This window comes from Erithacus rubecula (assembly GCF_903797595.1).
Source record: "Erithacus rubecula genome assembly, chromosome: 3".
Taxonomy (NCBI): Eukaryota; Metazoa; Chordata; class Aves; order Passeriformes; family Muscicapidae; genus Erithacus; species Erithacus rubecula.
In genome coordinates this window covers 7045691-7071886 of record NC_136689.1, presented here as the reverse complement: position 1 = coordinate 7071886, position 26196 = coordinate 7045691, and the positions used below count along the sequence as shown (strand labels likewise).

Below are 26196 nucleotides of genomic sequence, written 5' to 3'. Positions count from 1 at the left end.
TCTGATCCAGTATGTGCCATTATTTAATCAGCTCAAGTTGGCATGTGTGGCATTCTGCAGGCTAGTAAGAAGTCAAGCACCATGCTCTGAGGACTTAATCATCCAAAAATTGGCATATAATTTAATGAGAAAGGACAAAATAAAGCAAGATAAATAGAAAATAGCTCCTGGGAATATTCCACTATATTTTCAATTGCAGAGAATGCAGATCATTCAGGCTCCTTCTGTTTCAGATTTGTTTCTTTTTTGAATGATTAGACATGCAAGAAAGAAAGGGGTCAGGCACAGCAACCCAAAGTTCCCCAGGAAGGATGAAATAGAAGCTACAAAGAGAATAAAAGTTTTGGAACCAAGCCCTCTTACTCTCCTGCCCTTCCTTTCCTTCATATTGCCAAAAAAGAACAAACCAGGAGATTTCAAGGGGAAAGCTTTTTTATTTCCTGAAAATTGAGGTATCTCCAAGGTGATCCCAGCACACTTGCCTTGGCTCCCACCTTTCCTGGGAGATGTAGCATGAAATTGGGCTGAGCCCGTGCCCAGGGGCTGCTGCTGTGTGCACACAGGGCTGGCACACCCTGGGGTGCTCCCTGTGCTGCAGGACCCCCAAAAACACTTTTGGGAAGCTCCTGGAACCAGGGGAGCTGGCTCGTGGCTCCCAGTTACTCCTTTCCCTCCCACTCAGCACATTCTCCCTCCTTCTCCCACAACACAACTCAGTGCACATTTAGAAAACACATTCCCACTATCAAATGTTAATAGACTTTAATTTTTCTCTGTCTTTGCATCTCCACAGAAGGTGACATGGATTTCTGGCAATTATATTCTGAGTAACCCAATTAGTCCTGAAATACAGAAAAGTGAACATGGTCTGTTTCTAGATCACATTTATTATTCTTGTATGGTTTTGGTTTTGTTTTTTTTTTCTAATTTAAAAGCTTTTTTTTTTTTTCTTTTCTCTGGCAATTCTCTGCTGATTATTAGATATTAAAAAATTATATTGATGTAAGTAAAAGCATTTTTTATTTTACAAACTACAGCCAAAATTTTATTTCAAGGTAAGTGACTGGCAAAGAAAAGGGCAAAAAGCCACACACTTTAGAAGTATGAAAAAATAATGCCTAAACTACCAGTGAGTTGCTCCTCACCTATCTTGATTCCAAATGCAAGAACAAGAAATAGAACTCAATCACAGGACAATAATTTTTCATATTTTGAAGTAAAAAAGACCAAAAAAAAAAAAAAAAAAAAAGACAAAAAAACCCCCAACAAACAAACATGCAGAACAAGTTCACTGTAGAAAGATTTTTTTCCAATATTTATGTGGAATTTGACCACATGGATTTTTAAAGGTGCTAAAAAATAATAGAGCATGTATTCCACAGAAGGAACATGCATGATACTTGATGTCTCCAGGAATTCTTATGGCTTTGATCTTTCATGGTAAATTACTTAAAAAAATAAGGTGGAAATTGATATCAGCATTAAATGATGAAGTTGGGAGTAAAGAAGACTTTTCTTTCTCCTGCACTGTGTGTAATCTCCTGATGGAGATATGATTTGTCTATTTTTAGGAACATTTTTCCTTTCTGTGTGGTTATTTCATTTTGGTACAGAAGGCAATGGAAGCAATAATTGGTCATCTTAGATTTGGTGTAAAATCTCCCTGGATCTTCTTTCCAAGGTGGAAATTAGGTGCAGCCCTTGAGCTTGGTGAGCATGGATGTGACCAGAGGTGCTGAGGGTACAGCAAAACTCTTTTAAAGGAAGGAAGATTCATTTTTGGGGTGGAGAATGTGACTAATGCCACTCAATAATAGCTCTTAATTAGCAAATGTAGATTTTGTTACACATTGTGAAACTCTGTTAGACTTAAAATAGAGCTGGTGGGCAGTGAAGGAAAAATGTTTTGGCTTTCTTTGCTCCATCCTAAAGGTATTCCCAACACATGGTGGTGTTGAACCCTCCCAGCTGTGTGCAATGAAAGCAAAAAGCTCCTCATAAACATTTTGCATGGAGGCAAAGGCTGCTGACTCCTCTCTGATCAGATTTGAGGTCAATGACTCTCAAACACAATTTTCCTGATGGAGCAGAAGAAAGAATTTCCTGTTCCTGTATCTGTTATGTTTTCCTCAACCTGATTTTCAGACTTGCAATTATAATGACTCCCTATTGCTGTTTTTTTAAAACACAGAATTTAAAACAATCTAGTTAAGGACACAGACAAACAGTCCCCAAGAGTGGACTGGGAACAGGAGATATATGCCAGATTTTCTCTTATAATGAGCTTTCAAAGCTTATTTCTTGGAATAAGGCTTCCATATCAAAAAAGATGTTGCCATTTTTTCATTTCTTGTTATGGTAGAAAGGGAATGTTTGGAATATGGAAAAATTTAATATTGGATTTGCATCAGGAAATGAAGCCAGGGGATCTGGCCAGGAAATACATTCTCTGAAAACTGGGCACAGCCAGAATGGCATGGCTGAGGGGTAAAATACTGGGGATTTTAAGATTTTTTGCATTATGAATAGTTCCATGAAATATAATGAATCCCTGACAAATGGTGTGGGGGGTTTTTTTTTGTTTTTTTTTTAATTTAATTTAAGCAGCTCTGAAAACTTTCCAGGATCCTCTTCTAATTCTGTCTATTTTGCAAACAACCAGAGGGCAGATTCAGGGCAGCTCTGTTCTAGGGAGATGCAGTCTCCAAACAGGGCTGCTAATATTAACATATCCCCAGTGCCAAGTTTGCAAGTCTGAAGATGCCCTTGTGAAGCAATGAGATGCTAAATAAATCAAACTATTATCTCTATAATCTGTCCTGTGTCCAACATTGGGAGAAGCAGGTGCATCCTCTCAAAAAGCTTTCATGAAGTGTTCTTTCTCTGCATTTTTAGACACAATTACTTTGCAGAGAACAGATATATTTGGGAATTTTATAAATAAATTACATGATGGAACAATCAGAAATAAATGCTAGAAGCTACCACACAGGCTTCAAGAAACTATTCAAAAAAGGAATTATTAATTTTTTTACTGCCAAGCAAAAGCAGTATGGTCTCTAAATGCATTTAAATACTTTTTATTTTCCTCTTACCAGCTGTTGCCCTTTTGGACCCCAACCAGCATACTGAAGCTTTGCATTGCTGACCTCAGGGGGATACAAATTCTGGGGATCCCTGTGAAAAGAGAAAAATAAGATTTCAGAAATATCCTTGCTTAAGCTGCTGCACACCACTTTGAAAATACACCACAAATTTGTAAGATGCCTTTCAGCCAGGTTCCAGGAGACTTTTATTGACAGTAAGATAAACACTAGCAGGTGTTGGTAAGATCAAGCACATAAGTGACAATTTCTGCCTCTTATTAAAAAGAAACTAAACATAATAATTTTACTGCTGACTTGCCTAAGCCTTAAGAATTAGTTCAGTGTATTTGTTTTATTAACACTGATATGTCTACAAAGGATAACCAATAATTCTATCTTTTAATCCTACTGCCATATGAAAAATAAAATATTGTCTTCTGTACTCTATGGCGTTTTTTGCCTCATAAATTTCCTTTGAATATGATGGCAGAAAAGATTGACAACTGTAATGACAACTGATGTGAAGCCTGGCTTCAAAGAGAAAAGCTCCTATTAACACAAAATATAATTTTTTTTAGAAAATGAAATCAAAATGCTTTTCTTGTTCTTTCATCCACTACTTTCATTTTGTAGCAGAACACAAGTGACACACAGCAAATGCAATATAGCAAAAGGAGGCCTTTTTGGTAAATGTCAAAGCAGCATAATGTCATTTTCTCCCAGAATAGATAGCATTGCCTTAACTGTATTTATACTCAGCACAAATAATTACATTACATATTCTGAAGTCACATTGCAACAACCCTGAGTATCATAATATCCTGCAAACAAGAACTCCAATAAAGCCTGTATAAAACATGCCTCATTAGAAGATCTCAAACTGCTTGAGAAAGTAAAGGCACTATCATCACTGCTAGAGACAGCAATAACAAGGCAATTTGAGGCCAACATCACTGAAAAGCAGAGAAAAGAGCCAAACCCTGCTTGGCCTTTAAGCACAAGGCCTTTTGGCACAGTGTTTCCCAGACCATGTTTTCAAAACAGAACAGAACTGAATGCAATAATTGGCATGAGAGCATTCTCTTGATTGTCTGTTTGGGGCAGGGCAGTGGCACAGCTGCTCCAGCTCTGCTCTGTCCCTGGGCTGCACATCCCCTCTGCCCTGGAGCAGGGACAAGCACAGCAGCAGCAGGGATGCTCTGAGTGGATTTTGTGCAATCCCTCTGCTCTGAAACATCTCTCATTTCCCCTGAGATGTTCAAAGGCCAGACAGAATCAGGGCAAGGTGAGGACCCTGCTGGCCACAGGCTCCCCTTCCATCACTCCTGCAGGTGGAACCCTCACTGTAAAGCTGGCAGGTTTGGACATGGGCTGAACTGAAATGTGGAGGCAAGAAGGGGTTGTTGAGGCACTCACACTCCAAGTCTGAGTGTATCATAAGCTGCCCAAATAGCTTTTGTTTCTACATGCAAAATTTCACCCACAGCTGCTGCCTGTAGAGCAAAATTGTGTCTTTTATTCCCTTTTTTACCCAGAAAGTGTCTTTGTGAGCAGCCTAAAGTCATTTTTGTAAAGTATGGATTAAGAGAACACATAATGCTCAAACTGAGACCTGCCACAAAATTTTCTTTCCTGTAAAAAGATGAGCCACACAACTTGTTCTGGCTTGTGTGTTTTAGCTACTTAAGTTTCCAGTCAGCTATGCCTGTTAGGAATCAATCTCTCTGGTCAGCTATCTTGATTATCTTAACAGACACTAACCTCTGAGTGTAGAAGGAAAAGAGAAAAAACAGTGAATCAAATCAAAACCCCTTTTGGGAGAAAAAAATAGCACTTCTTTATTTGTCAAATGAATTATCTAGTTCTTGGGCTATTTTACCCATGGTGAGAAGAAGAGCAAGAAATTACAAATAGAGGGGAAAATATCATCCCTAAATAAACAGGTTATACAAATTGCAAGAATTTAATGCTGTAATGCTTCAGATAACACAGGTAGAGCTAAGGGACAGACATGCCAATTACAGCAAATAATTCAGACCAGAGCACAGACAGTCCTGTCTGTTCTGCTCACTGCATCATCTTTCAGGAGAGGAAAACTCCAGTGCAATGAGAAATGTAGCTGATAAAGCAGAAGGAAAAGGAAAAAAAACCTGTGCTGCAGACAAAAAAAAAAAAAAAAAAAAAAAAGCAAAAAAAAAAAAAACAAAGTCATCTTCTCATTCCTGGGTAGAGTCAAGGAAAAACAGAATGGCATCTCCTGAGTTCTTCCTGAAGCTGTTTGGTTTGGTTGGGATTCTGCTTTTGTTTGCATCCATCCTCATACTGTGAGCTATTCCTTTCTTCCACAGGCTATAAAAGCAGACTAAGATTCTAGTTTTCCTCCACAAATGCTCTTGAGAGATGGACATACTCATCTTGGTGCATTTTGGCTTTTTTTTTGAGGAGAATCTTCTTTCCTGAAGTAGCCACACTGACTCACCCACCTGCAGCAAACTTCAGTACCATGTGTGAGGGGGTTGAGAAGAATTCTCTTTGCCAAGCCTGATCTCCCAGGCTTCAGAGAAACTGCAGGACTTACCTGGAGCTGGGCTGCACCAGCAGTGGCCAGGGGAGCCTGTGCTGTCACAAGCCCAAAGGTGCCATGAAAATGGAGATCACTCACTTCTGAAGAATCAAATTCCCACACACACGTTTGGGCTACATTAGGTGCATGGTCCATGGTGGAATATTCATGGAAGCCCCAGACAATTCAACAAACCCATTACCAAAGAGTCACAGACAGCTTTGGGTTGGAAAGGACCCTAAAAATCATCTTATTCCGCCCCCTGCCATGGGCAGGGATGTTTCCCACTAGGGTTTCTTCAAGCCCCATCCAGCCTGGCCTTTAACACTTCCAGGGATAGGGTATTCTCTGGCAAATTGTGTCCTAACTGTAATTAAACTTCCCTGGGCTGTTCTATCAGCTAGAGAGAGGGAGGAGGCAGAGTTGTCTACTCAGCTCTTCTGGGCAGGATGGCCACAGCTCTGTGATGCTCTCTTTGAGAAAGCCCTTAGTGAAAACCCTTCTGGAGAGCATTTATCAAACACATTTCTGATCAATTTGAGCTGTTCTGGGCACTGAACTCTCCTTTGTTAAATTCCTGCAGGGGAGTCAGGCCAAGTGCACTCCTGTGTCCCAGGAACACTCTTCCACTTTATAGGTGCATAAAGGGAATCTCATGCCAGTTACCTTCTGGGAAGCACATTATTCCTATTAAACTATAGTTCTCCATACCTACACCCTTCCTTCTCCTCCAAAACAGCCTCTCTAAATTCCTCTGTACTTTTCCCCCCAAATCAATCAATATTATGGGTCATCCCAGCCTCTCCAAAGAGCCAGTGCTCCTCACAGACCCTCATAATTAGGGCTTGTTTGGATTTGAGCCTGTCCCTTGTGAGCTCATTTGTGCAGGATGCTGGCTTGGAAATGGGCAATTCTGAAGGCAGTCTGTACATCTCTGGCTCCTGGCTTGGATGAAGAAACAAGTTCACTGTGTCCTCACAATATTTTTCACTATTTCCTCACAAAAAAAGAACCTTAATCTTAATTTCCAGCAAAAGAAATGGCAAGGCCTTATTAAACTGTTGCCATTACTCCTTCCATCTTTTAAAATGATTGATCTCATAGCTGAGAAAGAAGGGAATAATACACTTTAGATCAGACAGAAGATGGAGCAGGTGCTACATAAACTCTTCCACATTAAAATGACATTGTCTGGACCAGAGGCTGTTAAATTGCTCCAGACATGGGAGTGACTTCAACACCATGTTCAAAAAACATCACTGAAGTAATAAATTGAGAAATTTGCCCATTTATGTGAAGTTTTTTTGTCAGAAAGTCTCTCCTCAGAATTTTCAAACAAGGAAAGTTCCTGAGTGCAAGCAGAATGCTGATTGCCAAGTAATCCTTGCTGATAATTGAGCTCAGAACAAGATGTAGAATAAAACAAACTAATCAATCATGTGTTACCTGCATTTGACTTTAAAAAATACTGAGATTAATGAGGAACTTGTTTGAAAGAGTTTGTCCTGGTTTTAGCTGAAATTTTTATATCTAAAATTTTTATATCTCTTCTGACATTTTCTCTTGAAGAATACAAATTTCCCTCAGAGAATTCGTGGCACTGGTTCTCCTTCTGAGCATAAATATGATTAACTCTTCTATATAAAGTTCTTCAAAAGCAACATAAAAATACCCAGAAATTTTCCACTGTAAATGAGGGAGTGGCTCCCTTTACTTCAAGAAGAATATTTTACAATGCCAGACTGAAAATATCTGAAACTGTTAAAAGCAGTCACATTCTGGGGTATGGTATAAGCTGCTGTTCTAAGGTCTGTTTTTATAACTTAATTTTAATTTCAAATACAGAACAACAGGACTGGTATGGAAATTCTTTGGATATGCTGCCACTGTGAATAAAAATGCAACAATTTCCATGACAGGCTGCTCTGATATGTCCATCCTCTAAAGAAATAATATAAACTATATGTATATATATATAATATATATGCTTTACTAGGGAAAAATTTGAACCTACTTACTTTACTATGTCAAAATTTTGGAAAATATTTACTGTGTAATTAGTAGTCTAAATGTCAGTAGTTTATAAAAGTTGAAGAAATAAAGACAGCTACAAAAATGTGGAGAAGGCAGAAATATCTCTTCTCATTATCTGCATCAAGCTACCACTGAATATTTTGAAAGACAACAGTCCTAAGGATATCAGCTCACAGTACTTTAAGCATTTTTTATGGTTAAGTATAAAAAAACTATCTATCTATCTAAACTATCTGTCTCAGCACCAGAACTCAATGTCTTCACATCTACCTCTAATAACATAAAATCAGACAGCATTAAGACAGATTTCTTCTTCCTTAGAAAGAGGGAAAGAAAATAGAGAATAAAATAAAGAAAAAAATTCAGAAGGGAGATAAAGAGCTGGAAACTTCTTAATATTTAAGAATTTTTGATGCATGATGAGGAAAAAAACGCAAACTGAAGAAAATTTGCAAAGTCAAATAAAAGCATGTAAAACATACAGGTTGATTAATAAATGTACAAAGAATCATAGATAAGGATGTGGAGGAAGAGAGAAAGATTTCTAAGAGGCAGGAATTCAACTCCTTGAGTAGCAAATACACAATTTTAATGAGTTGTTTTCAATGACTTGACACAATTAAATGACTTGTTTACTTAAAAATTCACCAAGGAGAAGAGGAGACAGGTGCCATTAAGAAAATTTCTCCCCAGGAGATACAGAGCCCTGCTGAGATTCACAGTGAGATAAAATAAAATATCATACAAATGGGAATAAAGACTTGCCAGAATAAATAATCAAGAAATCAAACTGTTAGAAGATGCAACTAACAGAACCCTCCTGGAATTCTAATAAAAGTGCTTAATTAGATGGGAAAGGCTCTTCCATTCATCTAGGCTCATCCACTATTAAATATTTAATTCTCACTCACATACACATACTCTCCTTATAGCACTTTTCAATGAACAAAAGTAGAAGGAGGTGATGAAAGCAATCTGAAATTATTAATTTCAACTGCAGATGCACATCAACTCATTCAGCTGCTCTTAAAAACATCAGAGGTCACCAACCATTTTTTCCAAGATGAATTAATTCCTTGGATTTAGCATAAAAAAAGCTAAAAAGCCAAAACACTAAAACATTTGTTGTTAATTTGGCAACTCTTTTGGATTCAGGCCAACAATACAAGCTCAGAGGATTTTTTATTATTATAGTCTACCTGTGTCTGTAACCCCCTTCAATGTAATATTTGGTATTGAACCTGCAAAACCTTTCACTTTACCAATACCATCTTAAAATTATAGAATCAGAGAATGGTTTGGGTTGGAGGGGATTTCAAAAATCATTTAGTTCCAACCCCCCTGCCATGGACAATGACACAAAAATCAATCATTTGTCAGAGAAGGAGCCACCAACTCCCATTGGTAATGGTGTAAAATGATGGTATGGATCTGCCTTTCTAGTCTGAAAAAAAAGATTTTAAAGTGCATCAGAGCTGGTTCACAGCCTGGGCTGCAGTGACTCAAGCTGGAACTGCAAAACATTGATCCAAACCTCTGCATTTCCTGAGTAAGCACAGAGGAGATGGACCTTGGATACTGGTAACATTGCTCCAAAATGATGGCATTATCATGCTCCTCATGTGACCCCTCCAAGTCACAGAAGACAGAGTGAATTTTTACAGTATTTTAAAATGGAACTTTTGTTCCTGGAGTCATATTTTTTCTCCTAAAGAGACAATGAGAGGTGACATTACTCAGGTGATAAACACACAACCACTTAAAAGCAATTTTCTCTTACTCATGTAATTTTCTTTTATTCTGTAGATCTTTCTCAGCCAGTTCTGACCTTAGCACTATGCAAGGCATGAAGTAAGGCACTGGATTTATCAGGGTATCATTAGTATTTATCTACAGCAGAGACATTAAAAAATTAAAATCTAAATGTTTGAATGCTGTGCAGAAGGCTAATCAGAATTGCAACTAGCCAAAGATCAGCTATTCAATATATGGAGGGAAAAGATGCAGGGTGAAGAGGAACAACTGATAAGAACTGAGATGTTTAAGAATGAACTGGGATGAGCCTGAGTTGAGTGTGGTTCTTCTGAGCAACTCTGCCAATCTCCAGGAAAGGATGTTTGTGATGAAACCTGAGCATTTTCCATCCAGCTGACCTTGTCTGACTTTCAAATGTTAATAAAAATATGGCAGCATGGTGTGGTGCCTGCAGAGAGCAATATTGGATTATTAGTACATAAAATGAGATACAGAAATGATCTCCCACCACCAGAGACAGAAGTGCCTCGTTACAGTGACTTCACTGGCTGCAGGTCACACTTCTAATTGGGCAAGAGATTGATTCTTGGGCTTGTGCTTTAAAATAATTTAACAGACTACATTACTTGGTTTCAAACCAAACCAGAATGACTCAGTGTTCTCTATTTTCTTTTTGAAAACAGAGTCTTTGAGCAAATCTTATTTCTTCTCACGTCAGCAGGACAAAGGAGATCCTGGAGGTTTGTGTGTGGGCTCTCAGGAATATTGAAACACCTTCCTCAACAGCCTCTCCCCACACAGACTGTGTCATCTTTAGTTAAAATTAACATTAAACATAAAATTAACGTTAAAATTAACAAGGCATACAGTTATTTGTGCCATTATTATAAAGATCACTTTTAAACCCCACCACAACTGGCCTGGTTTGGGGTATGGTTTGAAAGTGGAGGCCAAAACACTCTCCTTATTCAAAGGACACAACCAGCACTGCAGCCCTGCACTTCTGCCCCATAACAGAGGGGTATTAACCTGCAGTGCCACACAAGGGAATACTTGCATTGACAGGGGGTCAACACCTGCCCTCAGGGCTCTGCATATAAGGTCCTTTCATTCCTCTCCTTCTCACCTGAGACATGGGAAAGAAGCTTTTTCTATTTTAGCCTTATCTCCTCAAATTTCTGAGTGGAGCATTCAGTAAGGGGTGAAGAGGCACCAGTGACACAGTCTGGGCTGTCAGCCAGCTGTTTTAGCACCTTTGCCATAAAGACACTTTCCCAGTGGTCACTGTGCCAAAGAAAATTCTGGCTGTAGAATCCATTTTTCCACCCAGAGATCCTCTCTTGCTTTCCAAAATATCCCCATACCCTTCTTCCCCATGTTTTGAGCTCCACAGGGAGTCAGGGTGCCCATTTTGAGATAAGAAGGCATTTTTAGACTATTAAATTTGGCTAGTGATTACCTGTGGAAGGGTCATAGCTCCAAGCAGCAAGGATAACAGGCAGCTCCAGAACACGACTGGGGTGCAAGCTGTGCATGGATGGTACACATTTCTCAGAGGTGGGGCACTGGACAGTCCTCAGGGGCTGTCCCCACAGCCCTCACTATGTGACCTGAGCCCAGGAGCCATTAAACCCACAACAGTGAGGAAATGCCCATGATCTTGCAGGTTTGGGTCCTCAAAACTGACTTTTTTTTTACATGTTCGCAAACAAATGAAGCCTGCTTTTTGTAGGATGCACTCCTTGTGCTGTGTAATCAACCAGCAGTGCTCTGAGAGTTTAGTGGGCTGAAGGTTTGTCCCCTAACCACAGCTAGGACTTATCAAGGCTCACCCTTGATGCATGGAAGGAGCAAATGGACAGCTGTGGTTAGTCAGTGCTATGCACCATCATTTTATAAATCCTCTTTTATCCACCTTTATTATGTCAAAACTCAGAACTAACTCAACATTACTGAGTATAAAAAGGAGGAATATCCATGCCAAGGAGCTGGTTTTTGGGGGTGGCAGTCAGGAAGTGCTTGAGCCCTCCAGCAGTGACTGTGGCTTGGGGGCTGAGCCCAGCCTGGGCTCCAGAGGGGCTTCGTTCATCCTAAGCCACAAAAACATTGCCAAGTGCAGACATTTCTCATCAGTGAAGCACATTTTATTCACAATTTAGACTTTAATAGGAACCCTGCCTCCATTTCAGGGGGTGCTGTGTCAGAAAAACACAATGGGAGAGTTTGCTTCAAACCTTTCTTCTTCTTTTTTTTTTTTTTCCTTTTTGATGAGCCATAAGCTATTGACCTTTTCTGTAACATGAGGAGGTTGGTTGCTGGGCTTTTCCCTGCTAAAGTGCTAACATTTGTGTCTAACTATTAATTACCCAAGTGGTTTTTTTTTTTTTAGTCATTACTCTAATTCTTAATATCAAATCCTCCCCTCAGGGGACCATTCCTTATTATTATCACTATACATGGTTTCTAAGATGTCCACCCACACCACAACTGATTCTGGAAGAAAGAAGTGTGTGGTAGGAATTGCTTTGCCTACACAAGAAAGGAACATTTCACAATAAAAATAAAAAAAAGTTGCTGTGCAGTGACCAACATGGGTGAGAGAGTGGCAAATCCCCTGGGGAAATGATATGGTGTTGAGCTGCTGAAGTGGATTTCCTCCCACCAGCACAGCCAAGAGTCCTTCCTGAACTGCCTTCCAGGCTGAGCTGCTTTCAACCTGCCACAGCTTGGAAGTGAGTGATGCTCAAATAGCAGCTTTGCCTAATGAAATGCTGGTTCTTTCTTTTCAAAGAGGCCCAAAATGCATTCATAAGCAATAAGCTGGTGTGTGATTTAACCACTATTCCAGTGATTAACAGAGAGTTTAATTCAGAAGATTATAAAAAGCAAGAAGCCAAACAGCTCCATCAGGGCTTGAGCCAAATGCCAGCAAACTCAGATGAAAAATTCCTGTCCACATCAGAGGATTTGAGGTCAAGCTCCATGATCAAGCTACCAAATTTATCCATTCCAAGGGCCCAGTTTTCTGTTGTGAAAATGCAACTGAAAAAGCATCTGACATCATGAGGATGCTCTTATTTATAGTCTGGCATAAAAGCCACCTCACTGTGCAGAAGTGCCTTAATTAATTACATAAACTATCTCAAAATGTGATAAAATCTATAGAATGATAATTGTTAGAGAGGGAGGAAAGAGAAGGAGTAGAAATATCAGGTTCTTAATGAACTACAGAATACTTTTTTTTTTTACTTATTTAACAAATTTCACATTTTCATTTGGTTTTACATATCTTTTCATAAAGATTTTACTTCAACCTCTACAGATCATTCTTGGGGGAAAATATTCATCTGCTCTAAGTAAGTTGTAATTAGCTGAAAACAGGTTTATTAAATGCTATACTTTTTCCTCTTAAAATAAAATGTGGGCACTAGTACAAGTTTATAAATGTTAGAATGAAGTTGTGCAGCAGTCTGTACAACAATTATCACATTTTGCCTCCATTGGGTAGGTGCAATTTCTCCTCTTGCTTTGCAGATGGGGACACTGAGGCACAGGATTTTTTAGTGCTACAGAGATGATGGGTAACAGGCCAGACCAAAATAAAATAGAGCAGACTTGATCAAATGGGCAGGTTCCTGAAGTAGATTCAGTTCCCTGAAGTTCTCTTATCTATGACTTTAAATAATGAATCACAATTTCTTTTTACTGTGAACATGAAAATGGGAACATGTGCACGTGAACTTCTTATCTTTGGGAATATACAACAGGACACATGAAAAACTGATTGTGTTTTGTCTAATTAAAGTTCATTTCTTTCCTGCCAGCAGATTGTAAAAAAAAAAAAAAAAAATAAAAAAAAAAAAAACTGAGGTAGGAAGAATAGTGAGAGCTCTGCAGAGAGATCTATAGACATCACTTTGAAAATTTACTCACAGTGAAGCACTGGCTCAGTTCTTCTCCCTGTTATCACTTCTGTGGATCTCCAGCACGTTTTGTGCACTCATTGCACTCCTGGGGCTTCTCTTGAAGTTACTGGGCTCAGTGTGGGCACTTGTGCAGGGTTTCACAGACCTGTAAAACCCCTGGCAGTGCAGGCTGGAGGAGCTGAGCTCAGCTCCAAGAGCACTCCTGTCATGTCCTTACCATGTTCCTCTGAGTCCAGTGAGAAATGTGGATTCTGATTAGGAGCAACTGTGCACAATCCCCTCCTTATCAAATGCAAAACCAGTGAGGAGAGGGAATAACTGCTGATTTTCTGCCTGATCCTGGTAAGGACATTTGGAAGCTCCCACTGACATGTCCCAGCTGGATGTGCTAAGAGCTCCTGCAAGGGGGTGAGCACTAATCCCTGACACTTGGCTGTGTCCAGAGGGAAATGGCTCATGCAGAGCTGGATGGGTGCTGGGAGGTCTGAAAAAACTTGTTTTATGCTGGGCTTTATTTAAACGGAACTGTGAAAAGGTGTAACATTTCTGCTGGTCACATCAAAGGCTTAGATACAGAATTACCCCCTTGGATATCCAAAATCAGCTATTACTTAGGACCTGCAGTGCCAGATCACACCAGTGGTCCAGCAGCATGCACTGGTGTGAAATCACCTTAACACTGGTCAGGGAAATCCTGCAGCTGGGTTAGGGAAACACTCTGCTCAGTCCCAGCCTGACCATAAAAACTCTGAAGTAACTAAGTTTTTTCCCCTTATTTCAGTGAAGGATGTGAATGACTAAGATAATTCATGTTGGACCCACAAAAGAATAAAACAATTTTCAGTGTCTAGTTTTCATAAGTAGATTGCTGCCTATACAGCTAAATTTTTATTTTCCAAAACTAGGAAAAATACTATTAGGAAGTAACTGTGTAGGGTACTGGAGTTGCACATTTCAGAAGCTTGCAGGAGAGCTCCACATCTGGGCCTGCAGATGTTATCTCAGTACCTATAAATTACAAGTAGCTGGCAACTGCAATGCTGCAAGTGCAACGGTGGGGTTATGGGGAGAGCCTTGCAAAAACATTTATAATGGAGACAGCTGCAAGCAGCGATCAGCAGCTACATCTGAAAAGCAGCAGCGTCCGGGGGGATGGATAATGCTCGTCCCAGATGATGCTCGTCAGATGGGAGGGATGGAGATGCTCATCCCAGATGCTGCTTCCACTAGATGGCACCCGGCTCCAGCATCCCAATTTTGGGCGAGCAGCAGCAGCAGAGACGGGGACATGAAGGAAAGAGGGATGGAACAGAGCCCCTGCGGGTCTCAGCCAGCTCCCCCTGTGCAAACCATGAACCACAGCAGGAGGAAATGAGGCAAAGCAGTGCGGGTTTCCAGCCCCAATTTACCAAGAGGCTGTGAGAAAGCTGAAATAACACAAGGGAGGTACTAAATCTGTGTGATCTCTTCCTTCTGCCTTGGGCTTATTTTAATTTTTAAGTCAGATCTTTTGAGTCTATGTCAGTGGCATCTATTTGTTGTCCCATACACACCCAGTGTGAGGAGTTTGCCACCAGCTCTTGTGGAAAAATGCTGCAGTGCTGTATATAATACCATATGGGAACATGCATACTGAGGACATTCCTAAATTGGTTTGTCAAACTTATTGAGAGCTTGAAATGAAATCTGGAAAACATTGGTATGAGCTCCTTTTGACATCAGGCACAGCCAGAATCTGGTGAGCCTGCAGAATGTGGCAAAAATAATTAGAAAATTCCCTTTAAAAAACAATTTATGCTGGCAGATTAATGGCATATTATTTAAAAAGTGATGCCAGAGATTAGGTTAATTGGCTTCCCTATTAGTTAGCCTCAGCAGGGGAGTAGCAAGGGCATGAGTGGGTGAAAATCCTAAATTGCCTGGCTTTCCTGATGAGGCAGATCAGAGCTGAGGATGGGACAGGATAGAGAGAGGGAGCACAGGGAAAGTGTCACAGTTGCTTCCAGGAGTGACTGTCTGCTGGGCAGGAGGGACATTGCAGGGGAGGAGTTTGCTCCCCAGCAGTCACTGCCTCGGCCACTGAGCTGGAAAGATGCCCAGGACATGGGCACTCACCTCAGGGTGTAAAGCTGTGCCTGCCTGCAGAACAGGAAGAACTGAAAACAGTTTGTAAAAATGGCAAAGGGGTCATTGTTCAGTGCAGAATTTTGCCACTCCTGCTATTGACAGGTGGGGGACAAGGATGGCTGCTTGTGGATGGTAAAATCAATCATCACCAAAGAACTTGGAATGTCAAACTGAACTGAACCTTGTGCTGTGCCAGTGTGCTCTGTCCTGCCATGAACAGCCTTCATCCACAGATGAAGAGCAATATTCCTGTGCTAAATAATAAATATTGGATGAAGAGGTTTTATGCCTTCATCCAACAGAGGCTCCACTTTCAGCTGATGCATTTCACCACCTGTTACATCATGTTCACTGCTCACCTCCTGGACCTGTCCTCTCTGTTCATGCACCACCCTAAAATATGCACAGAGCTCCACAGGAAGGATAAATGCCCATGCTCCATGGAAATGGCATGTGCTGCCCTTTCCACAATTCACATGCACCTTGATCACCAGGAAGGTCAATGAAATTGTCACTCCACAATATAGTTTATAATGGTTGTATCTAAGAGACTAAACTCTGCAAACCACACCTTTAGCACCATGAAATTCAGTGATTCTCCTTCCAGCCCTTCTTCACTCGTGGTCTCCTGATCCACCACCACATCCTGCTGTGGCACAGCCTCTAGTTACAGACCTCTGTGCCTCCTGGTGTGCTCTCACTTTCCAAATTCCCCCTTTATGCTGGAAACTTCTCCTCTAGCACATCCAACCCTTCAGTTTCCTGCAGGACCATCCAACCAAACACAGAGCAAGGAGAACCACAGCTGGGTGCACAATAGAGCTGAAGCTGGAGGAACAAGGAGTTGTCAGGGACAAAGAATGATTATGCTGTAGTAGAAAACTGCTTGGACCACTGTATTGCTATTTTTTAGCATTTCTAATATATGTTACACATGATACTTCTAATTTTTCCACCTGTGTTTTGTCTGGAATAGAGCTGTGCTGTCAGTCAAGCCATTTTTTGCTCTTAGCCAGGTTTGCTGCAGACACCAAGCTTATGTGCTCATGCTGTGTCTTCATCTTGTTGCTGAACACTTTCAGCCCACAAGCTACTACTCAGATACATTGCCAGAAAGATGGAGTTTTCAAAAACCGAGCAAATTGAGTGAAGTACTGGAAAAAACCGAGCCCAACAACTGACCTACCAACCAACCAACACAAACCAAAACATTACCAACCTAAACAAACTGGAAAAAAAATTCCAAAAACAAACTAACAAACAAAAAAAATCACACACACATAAACTTAATTCCACTCTCCCCTGCAAACAACAAAAAAAAAACCAAACAAAAAAACAAACAAAAAAACCCCCCCCCAAAAAAAAAGAGCAAAAAGCAAAGAGCAGATTGTGGCAGGGAAGACACTGAAGAAGTCTGGAGTGTCACACGGACTCAGGGTTGATGGTGAGAAGTCTCCTAATTTCCACATTCCAACCACAAATGGAAACAATTTAACATCAAGCTCATGACTTTTTGTGGTGAGTGGATCACAAGGTGCAAGCTGGAGGGAAGCAAGCTGCACAAGCTCCAGGGCTCAAAGATTTTAAATCATGTGTCTCTAGCACCCACTTTTTTTGTACAAAGTATTGCTTGTCTGTCACTAAGTATAAGACAAAAAAGTTATTTTATCTTTGTTGTTGTTTTTTGAGGGGCTTTTTGGGTTGCAGATTTTTTGTGGGTTGGTTTGTTTGTTTTCTCCATTTTTTTGGGTTTTTTTTTGTTTTGTGTGTGGATGTGTGTGGACCGATCCTTGTGGAGCACCTGAATGGACCTAGAATTTTTATGCAGAAAAAATTAGAGATGTCTTAATATCTGTACTTCTCCATTGTTAAACCCACTGGTTACTGTACCAAAAAAAAAAAAAAAAAAAAAAAAAAAAGGATTGTGAAATCCCCACCCCTGCAGATTTTTAAAATCCATCTGGATAAACCTCTGAGCAACCAGGTTTGAGCAGGAGGATGGACCTTGAGAGAGTGATCCTGTAATCACCCTGCACACAAATCAGAAAGTTTTAAAATTTTGCATGTTTTGCCAGCTATTTCAAAGATCCAAAACACCTACTGTCTGTTTAGCCATAGTAATGGCAACTAGGAGAATCTTGGCAAGTATTTTAGAGTGCAGTGCAGTACAGAAACAACTACACAACTACATTGTTCCTCTTTATCATTTCTGGACACTTATCACATTTAAGATACTTCAAATCACAACCTGGCAGCAGCTTCCTGGCTTTTGGCTTTACATTTAGTAACAATGGATTGAGGAATTTTGCTGTGTAAGTTATGCATTTCCATTGGTGCTATGGAAATGTCACCCTGAAATGCTCTGGTCCAGCATATGTGATTCTGGTTTGGTGGCATCCCATTCCTGGCCAGCTGGGCCACTGCTTGGATTGCATATAGGAAAAGAGCACATTTTTTAAGGGAAAAGAAGGTAGACACTAAGAGAAATTCTACAGAAACAAGGCAGGTGATGAGCAATGGGGTGATGGAGTTGGAACCACAGGCATCACAAAGAGTAGAAAGGGGGATTTAAAAAAACCTGCAACTAATCAAAGCTAAATAATCAAAGAATCATATAATGATTGAATGGGTTGGAAAGGACTTTAAATTCATCCAGTTCCAGCCCCCTGCCCTGGGCAGGGACACTTTCCAGCAGACCAGGTTGCTCCAAGCCCCACCCAGCCTTTGAACACTCCCAGGGATGGGGCAGCCACAGCTCCTCTGTGCCAGGCTGCTCAACACTCTGAGCAAAGAATTTATTCCCAATTTCCAATCCAAACCTGCCCCTTTTCAGTTTGAAGCCTTGTCCCAACACTCCATGCCCTTGTAGGAAGTCCCTCTCCCCTCACTGAGGCACTGAGAGGCTGCACTGAGGTGTCCCAGAGTCTGCTCCTCTCCCCTCTCTCAGCCACACCACCACATCTATATTCTAGACAAAAACCCTGAAATCTGGAATATGGAATTCATGTAGTCTGACTCTCTGGGGAAGCTGAGTATTCTGTTTCCAGACCTTGTCATCTTTTGCAGAGCACACAGCTCAGTGGATGCTGCAGCTGAAAGCCAGGCCATTGCAAAGGGCTGTCTCAGGAAACCATTTGTCACAATGCACATTATTTTGCAGGATTCTTAATGGCTGAGTTTTTAAAATGAAGACATTGAAAAATTGCTTACCCATGAGGTATTTTGCTGAGGACATAATATGCTGTATATGAATGCTGATACACCTGCAAAACAAAATTAAGAAAAAGACAACAAAAAAAAGATTAGTAACTGTCACCTGTGTTAATAGTGCTGGTTTTTTTTGCAAAAATAGTCTAGCATTTGTGGCTGAGAAGCTCTTCTAAACACTTCAAGATCCGTAGTAGAAAAGAACAATGCATTAATCCACTTAAAGCTGTTGTGTGTTCTTCATCCCGAGCTTTATTTCGGTGTTTGGCAGATTGCACACACCCAGATGCTCAGTGTGGTTACCATGGCTACCAGGTCTGTGATTAAACTGGGGGCACAGGGCTCTGCAAAGGCTAAATATAGAACAGCCATTAATGAGGACACCTTGGTCAGCTGGAGACATTCTCCATCATTACAACTAGACACAAGGCATGGGGGTTTTTGTTTGTTTTTCTTTTTTTTTTTTTCTTTATTTCCACATAAATAAATGCTGGTGATATCAGAGCAGGTTGTCAGGCCCCTGTCAGTCAGGAAATAAAACTGTACTGAGTCAGGGCATAAAGTTGACCTCATGTTTCCATGCCCTGCTAAGTTGCATCTTCATATCAATCTGTGCTCTGTGGCCAGCTTGCACAGCAGCTCTGCCCACAGGGACACAGTTTATCACTTATTTTATAAGTAGTAAATAACAACACCAGAGTCAATGCCAGTGATTTAAGAGGTGGTGATTTTCCACTGGTGACAGCAGTCCCTTACAGTGATCAGGAGTCAGGACACCAGTGTGAAAGGTCTAAATATGAATCATTTTATACAAATTTGTACAGGCTGTCACTTTTTGAAATTCTGTCCTGCTGCTATATGCAACTAAGCAAATAAATCTCCTAGCAATCATTTAATTTGGCTTTTACTTAAATCTTTAAACCATTTTTACTGTCTAGCAGCTCTCAGAAAGCACCCTGTCCCAGAGGACAAAGGAGAAATCAAATATTTGCTTTGCCAAGCAAGTTTGATCAAAATTATTTTTTTCCTAGGCTAGTCTGTTTTTGTAAAGTACTTTTTTTATGCTTATGCCAAGAAACCATGAAGTGTCCTGGATGGTGCTGCCAGCCCCAGCAGGGCCAGGCAAGCTCATCACTGGTATCACAGTAAGCAGGACTCACTCCTGCCACTCTGGAGGGCAAACCTGCACAGTGATGTTCAGAGCAGCCCTGCAACTTCTGGGCTCTGAGTGAAGAGGCAGAAAAACACGAGGCACATCAATAAACATGAGGAACAACAGCCTGTAAATATCAAACCAAACTTCTCTGTTACAATTTGAAACCCAATACTGAATCCTTACAAGAGCTCCCTGAAAAACAGGCACAGAGGTGAAAGCACTGGATTTCTACCTGTGAATTGCAGAGACTGGTTCTGGATTGATGTGATTTCCTTCTTCCCTGTGCATTTCACTCCCTGCATTACAAGGACATCATGAGGTCACATCCCCACATCCTCTCTCCTTTCAGGCAGATCCATAAGGACTCTTCATGCAAGGTGATTCTCTGGTGTGTTGGTATCAGGGAATTTATTGGAAGACAAGTGAATTCACCACATGCCAGCATTTATTTTAGTACAAGTGTCCTTTTTAGATCCACCTGTGTCAGATGATGTCAAACAAATTACCATTTTCTCATCCTCACCCAATCATACCAAAGAGTTCTTGAATCTTCTGATGTTGATACCTGAGACCTGGCTGATGCATGCAGCCTTAGAGTTTATTCCAGCTTTGATGAAGTCCTAAAACTGACACAATTCCTTAAAGAAAAAGCACTGCAAGGCTGAATCTGCCTACAGATCTGAAAAACCTGGTAATACATTGTCATTAAATACTGAGACACTTCTGTCTTCCAATATCCTGGCAGTAGGTTGGAGAAAATGATGTAGATATATAAATTCTGATTTGGGACAGTTGTTCAAGGTTATAAACCATGCTGTGTTGTCGGATAGCAGAGAAATAAGCCCCCCAAAATGAGTATGAACAGATTCCTTCAGGGTAAAATAAAAAAAAGTGGCAGGCTGGAGGGAAAAGAAACAGCCAGGGAAGTTTTGAACAGGATGTTCAAAAGGATGTTTTTGCTTGTGGTACAGAGTCCTGCAGCCCTGTTAGAGAGTTCAGAGCTGCCTTAGAGGCATTAATGGAGACTGAGGCAAAACATTTTCTTTGCTGAGAGAGCTTAGGACTGAGGAAAACAAAAGTTGCAGGAGACTCAAAGAGTTCTTTTATTTTCTGAATGTCATTTGTCATAATCTTGGGTTTTTGGCCAGACTCTAAAACATCTCACATCAGCTGTGCTATAGTATGAAGACTTCAAAGGCTTGCAGCTGGCAGAGTTCACCCACAGGAGCAAAATTTTCTCAGATAAATCCTTACAATGTGTATGTTTGTTTATGTAAAAAAGAGCTACTTGTATGAGCAAAGATTTCAGAGCAGACATTTATTGTTAGTATTAATGTTGTTAAGAACACAAGCACATGCAGCTCAAAAATCCCTCTCAGCCCAACTATTTCAAACCTATTTGGAAAATGCTAAGCAGACAAGAATCCAAGAGAAAAAAATCACTTTATGTCTTTCTGAGAAATTAAATGGTGGCTTTCCTCTTAGATATGCAAACTAAATGAAGTTAACTGAACGTTTTGAGATGATGGCTGTGTTTGCTTAATATCTTTACTGAATTTATGCTGGGATCAGGATGAATTTGGCTATTCACTTAGCAGTAGGAAAACCCCACAGTAGGGAAAAGTGAAGAGATGAGCATTATTCCAAAATCCAAACTAAGCCTCAGAGAATGGAAAGCTAATCCATTAGCTCCATTAACTAGTTAAAAGTTAGTATTCACTTCATGAAACCTGTCTGTTTCTGAGGCTTGGCCAACAAAAATAGGTGTATAAACTCTGTGTTCCCTTTTCCATCAAAGCATGTGGTAAAAGCCATTAGCTGATTTGATGCTCTCAGCCCTGATTTTTAGCTGGGCTCAGAAGCATTACAGCTCCTCTCAGCAGAGGCATATTTGGGGGTGGCAGAGGTTTAGGCAGTTGTTTTGCTCTGTAGACTCAGTGTGTCCAGCCATCCCACCAGCATAAGTCAGAACAGGTTTGAGGGTGCTCTGAAGGGCTCTGGGTGTCACCACAGTCAGTCACAGAAACTCCCATGCCAGCTGTCACCAACAAGAGCTGTAAAAGCCTTTGTGACAAAACCATTGGCCAGAAACACTCTCCCACTGGGCTTCTCATCCCAGGTCACAGCACAGATCTTGTTTACTTTCAATCTAAATTATCCTTTGCAACTCTGCATGTTTACACTGAAATCATAAAGGGACTGAGAGACAGATCTGTCTGTTCCATTGAAGGCTTGGAAAGGCAATTATCTCTCTGAAATTCAGAAGAATGCAGGGCTGATTATTTGTGACAACACCTTGTTGTGAAGCCACTGACCTCGTTTTGTGCAACCCACAGAACAAACCTGGGCCTGGTCAGATGGCAGCAGAAATGGAAACACTGCAGCACATGGAGCAGAGAAGGGTGTGAGCCTCTCCCATGCCACCACATTCCAGGGAACAGGGAATTTGTGATTCTGCAGCACATGCAGCAGCAGAGAAGGGTGTGAGCCTCTCCCATGCCACCAAATTCCAGGGAACAGGGAATTTGTGATTCCAACACCATGCAGAAACAACAATGGAAGAAGCAATTTCTGTGCTCTGTCACTACAGAGAAAAGTATGGTGTGAATGGTAATGCTTGGAAGCACTTAAGGGCTGTATCCTACAGATTTTTATTCTATAACAATATATCAACAACTGTCCTGCAGGTCCCTGTCCAGCAGAACTTACTGAAATAGAAACCAAATGCTATTTAAGCATAGAGTGGATTTGGACTCATTTATTCATTGTGGCTCTTCCTATACTTTAAATTAAAATCCATGGCTCTTGTTTGTGTCCCAGAGTAACTGCAGAAATATGTGACACATATCTAAGAAACTTGTGAAATGAGTTTTCAGCACATTATGGCTGGTATGAAAGATTGCACTGCCTGCTGAGGGTTTATCACAAGCATCTGAAAAGAATAAAGTTTCGTTTACACTTCCATCTCCTCTGTCTGTTGCTTTCTGTCTCACTTTGTGGGCTGATGCCAGGCCAGCACCAGCAATAATCAGGATTTATGGAAGGCTTTCTCTAATGTTTGCATGACAAGGTGCTGAATCAATACAAAAAAGAGACACCTCATTTCAAGGAGTTTTACAAACAAAGAAAGGGAGGAAAAATGAAGAAGGCTCCCCAAATCAGCCCAATCAATTCATCTTCCAGCAGGTTTTTCCACCAATACAGCTGATTTAGAGTCTTACCACCCAGCATATAAAACAGCTCATGGATCTGGGATTAAACCCAGGTGGACTGGCTGCCACGAGCTCATGATTGTTACTTACTTGATAAATACAGGAATAAAGCATGCTTTGCATCCTTTTTCTAAATGGCTCCATAGAGCCACCTGGCCCTTTGTACAGTAGTGTTATTTACATTAAAGAATTACCTAGAAAACTCACAAAAAATCCCATTAAACTTAGAGCTCACAAGGGACCAGTACAGGGCACAGCAGAAGTGCTAAATACAAAATTTCCAGTGTTTAGTGTCTTTCTTTTTCAGGAATTAGACATTTAGTCCAAAAAGCCATCCCAGTGCTTCCAAATAAAAATGAACACACCTAATAGTCATCAGAAAGAAAAGTGTACAACAGTTTGCTAAAGCCTGAAAATAGCAAGAATATATTTTAAATGTAATTAATCATAAAGCACTCAGGATTTATCTGGACAAAATGATTCATTTTTTATTTCGTAACAATAAAGTATATCAACAAATAATAGATCCCTCAGGGTTCTTAACAGACCCCAGTTGTCTGGAGAATGTATCTGCTTTTACACTGTATAGTAAGACAGTAAAAATATATCACAAGTGGCTGGTGAAACAGGAACTGGCAGATCCATTAAAAGGGTTTCCCACAAAGAGTCTCTAAAAAGACATTTGCTGGAAATAGATTATGCAGCCCATTTTCCTACTTATGCTATGAGCAGACAAATCCCCAAATGCACATATGAATGTCAAACCAATTGAATAATCCCAAACATTTGACATAATTACATATTCCACCTTTTAAAATGGTCTTTGAGCTCTCAAACAGTAACTACCACTGTGATGCAAAATATGCAGGTAAAAGATGATTTGCCATTTGACCTTTAGTATCTGTGATATTTAACCAGGCTCTGCAGCTGACAGATTAACAGGGAAAAGAGAATAAAGTAGAATGCAGGAAGGCTGCTGCTGTGCATTGGCAAATAGCTCATGCATTTTGTACCTTGTTTTCTCACAATGAAAGGGAGGGAAAAACAAGTTCAGGAGGAAAATACCAAGCAAATATTAGCCAGAGGTTGTGTTTCCTTCTCCTGCATGGACATACCATGGGTGTAAGGGATACTACACTGTCACATGGATTCTTCTATTGCTCAGTCACCAATAAGCAAATTTGATGTTCACTTCACAGGGTAACTGTTGCTCATACAGATCTTCCAGGAGAGAAAAGGGTAATTACTTGGCTAAAAAGACCTCACTGCCATAATCTGCCATGGCAGTCCATGGAGGATTAAAGCAGGTTGCTGTACCTGTTTGCAGAATATTCTATATTTTTTTTGAAAGTCAACATTAAAACCTGAATTTTCACTTAATGTGTCAACATCATTTGCCTTGATCAAAATTCTTTATGACACTGTTTCATTGAACCCCCCTGTTGAATCTTTCTTTTTCCATTACATGTTGAACTGGACTTGCAAAGGGATGAAAACTCCACTCTTGTACCTGACCACCAACTCCTGTGTAATGTTTCGTTCAATTTTTGTACTTTTATTTCCCCTCTATTTGTGATTTAGAGCACAAGGGGTTACCTCTGGCTGAGGCATGGTTGGTTAATGGTCTTTTCATTTTTTCCCCTCAGTGGAGACAGAATGGTCAGCAGTGCTCTCCTCAGCCCAACTATTTTTGCAAAAGATTTTATTTTATTGCTAATGGGCACTCCATAGTAACCAGCTTGGAATTAGATTCTCTCAGAAACATCATGCTGTCTTTTCCTTTTGTGTCACTGCAATAAAAAAAAAAGAAAAACTACCAAAATCCATACTGGTATTTTGTACTTTGCACTCACTGAATCTCGATAGCTTGCAAGAACAAAACAAATCAATAAAGGCAAATAATTTGAGTTGTCTTCAACATTCTCACCTTTCAGATTCATTGTGATACTGACCTATTTTGCTTTCTTCTGAGACAGCATATTCTCTTTTGTCCCTGCATTGAATTATCCCTTTATACTTTATCACTTCTCCACTAATGCCCCTCCAGTGCAGTCTCATGCTGTGTGTCAACCTGCTTGCACAGCCCTCTAAGGAACTCTGCTCATTTCTCTTTGTGCTTCTAATAAATTAGAAAACCCATAATGAAATGCTATCAACGAGCATTTCCTGAGCATTGCTTCAGCTGGCAGCCAATAACCCACAGCTGTCATCAAGCACCTGATGTGGGATGCTCCTACCCACTGTGCCACATCCAGCTGATCAGCCACATGTGTGACATGCTCACAGCACAGAAAGGGCACTCTGGCACTGCTGGGACACTCCAGGACAGGCTGGGGAGCTCAGGAGGGGGAAAATGGGTTTGAGCAAGAAAGGTGATGAGAAGAAGAGGGTCTCTGAATCAATCAACATACAGAGAATTTGGCAACTGGTTGTCTGTTCTATAATCATCTCTGTACTCCAGAGGAATAATTCAAAATTTGTGCAAAATGAGGAAAATATGAGATTGGGGAATGCATGTGTAAGAGTTGTTGAGGGATGTAAACTTTTTTCTTGTAAAGAGGAGGGAAGGATCCTGACCCAGCAGTGCACCTGTGCCTGGGTGGGGTGACACAGCCAACACCAACCTGTCTGTGCCTCATCTCAGTCACAACAGGGAGGGACAGGAGCTGCTCCACTCATACCCAGTGCCAGGAAATCAACAACTGGGTGTCTACAGAGCCAGGAAGAAACTTTTTTTGATTTGGAAGAAGGAAATAATATAGGAGGAAGTGTATCACTGGGACATCATGTCTCTATTTTGCAAATCTTTTCACAATTTTATCTCTTAAGACTGAAAATTAAATCATTGTCCTTGTTGTTTAAAGGACAACCAGGACAGCTCTCCAGCCATGCATAGCTGTGAATGCCCTGCCACCCACACCAGAGAGGCTTTCTTGGAGCACAATCTCACAGCAAGGTGACATCAGGGAGGGACAGCACATTCCTGCCATGGGGACATGCATTTTGAAAGCATTTATAACACAAGCTGAAGCTGATTGTGGCAGGGCCATGCACCACAGGCAGCACGCATGGTTAATATGTAAATCTCTCCCACAAACACACAGAGGCTGTGCTGGGATTAGAAACTGAT

The 26196-nt window shown here is 40.7% G+C and overlaps 1 protein-coding gene across 5 annotated transcripts in view; it reads right to left on the bottom strand.

The window, feature by feature from the left end:
* DPP6 (dipeptidyl peptidase like 6) overlaps positions 1-26196 on the bottom strand; it is a 524565-nt gene that overhangs the window by 90645 nt on the left and 407724 nt on the right. For all 5 annotated transcript variants that reach the window (XM_079300903.1, XM_079300904.1, XM_079300901.1 and 2 more), the window contains exons 6-7: positions 18702-18754; positions 3096-3177 (exon numbers count right to left, since the gene is read on the bottom strand). In XM_079300903.1, the coding sequence (XP_079157029.1) occupies positions 3096-3177; positions 18702-18754 (135 nt within the window). The remainder of the gene's footprint in view (positions 1-3095; positions 3178-18701; positions 18755-26196) is intronic.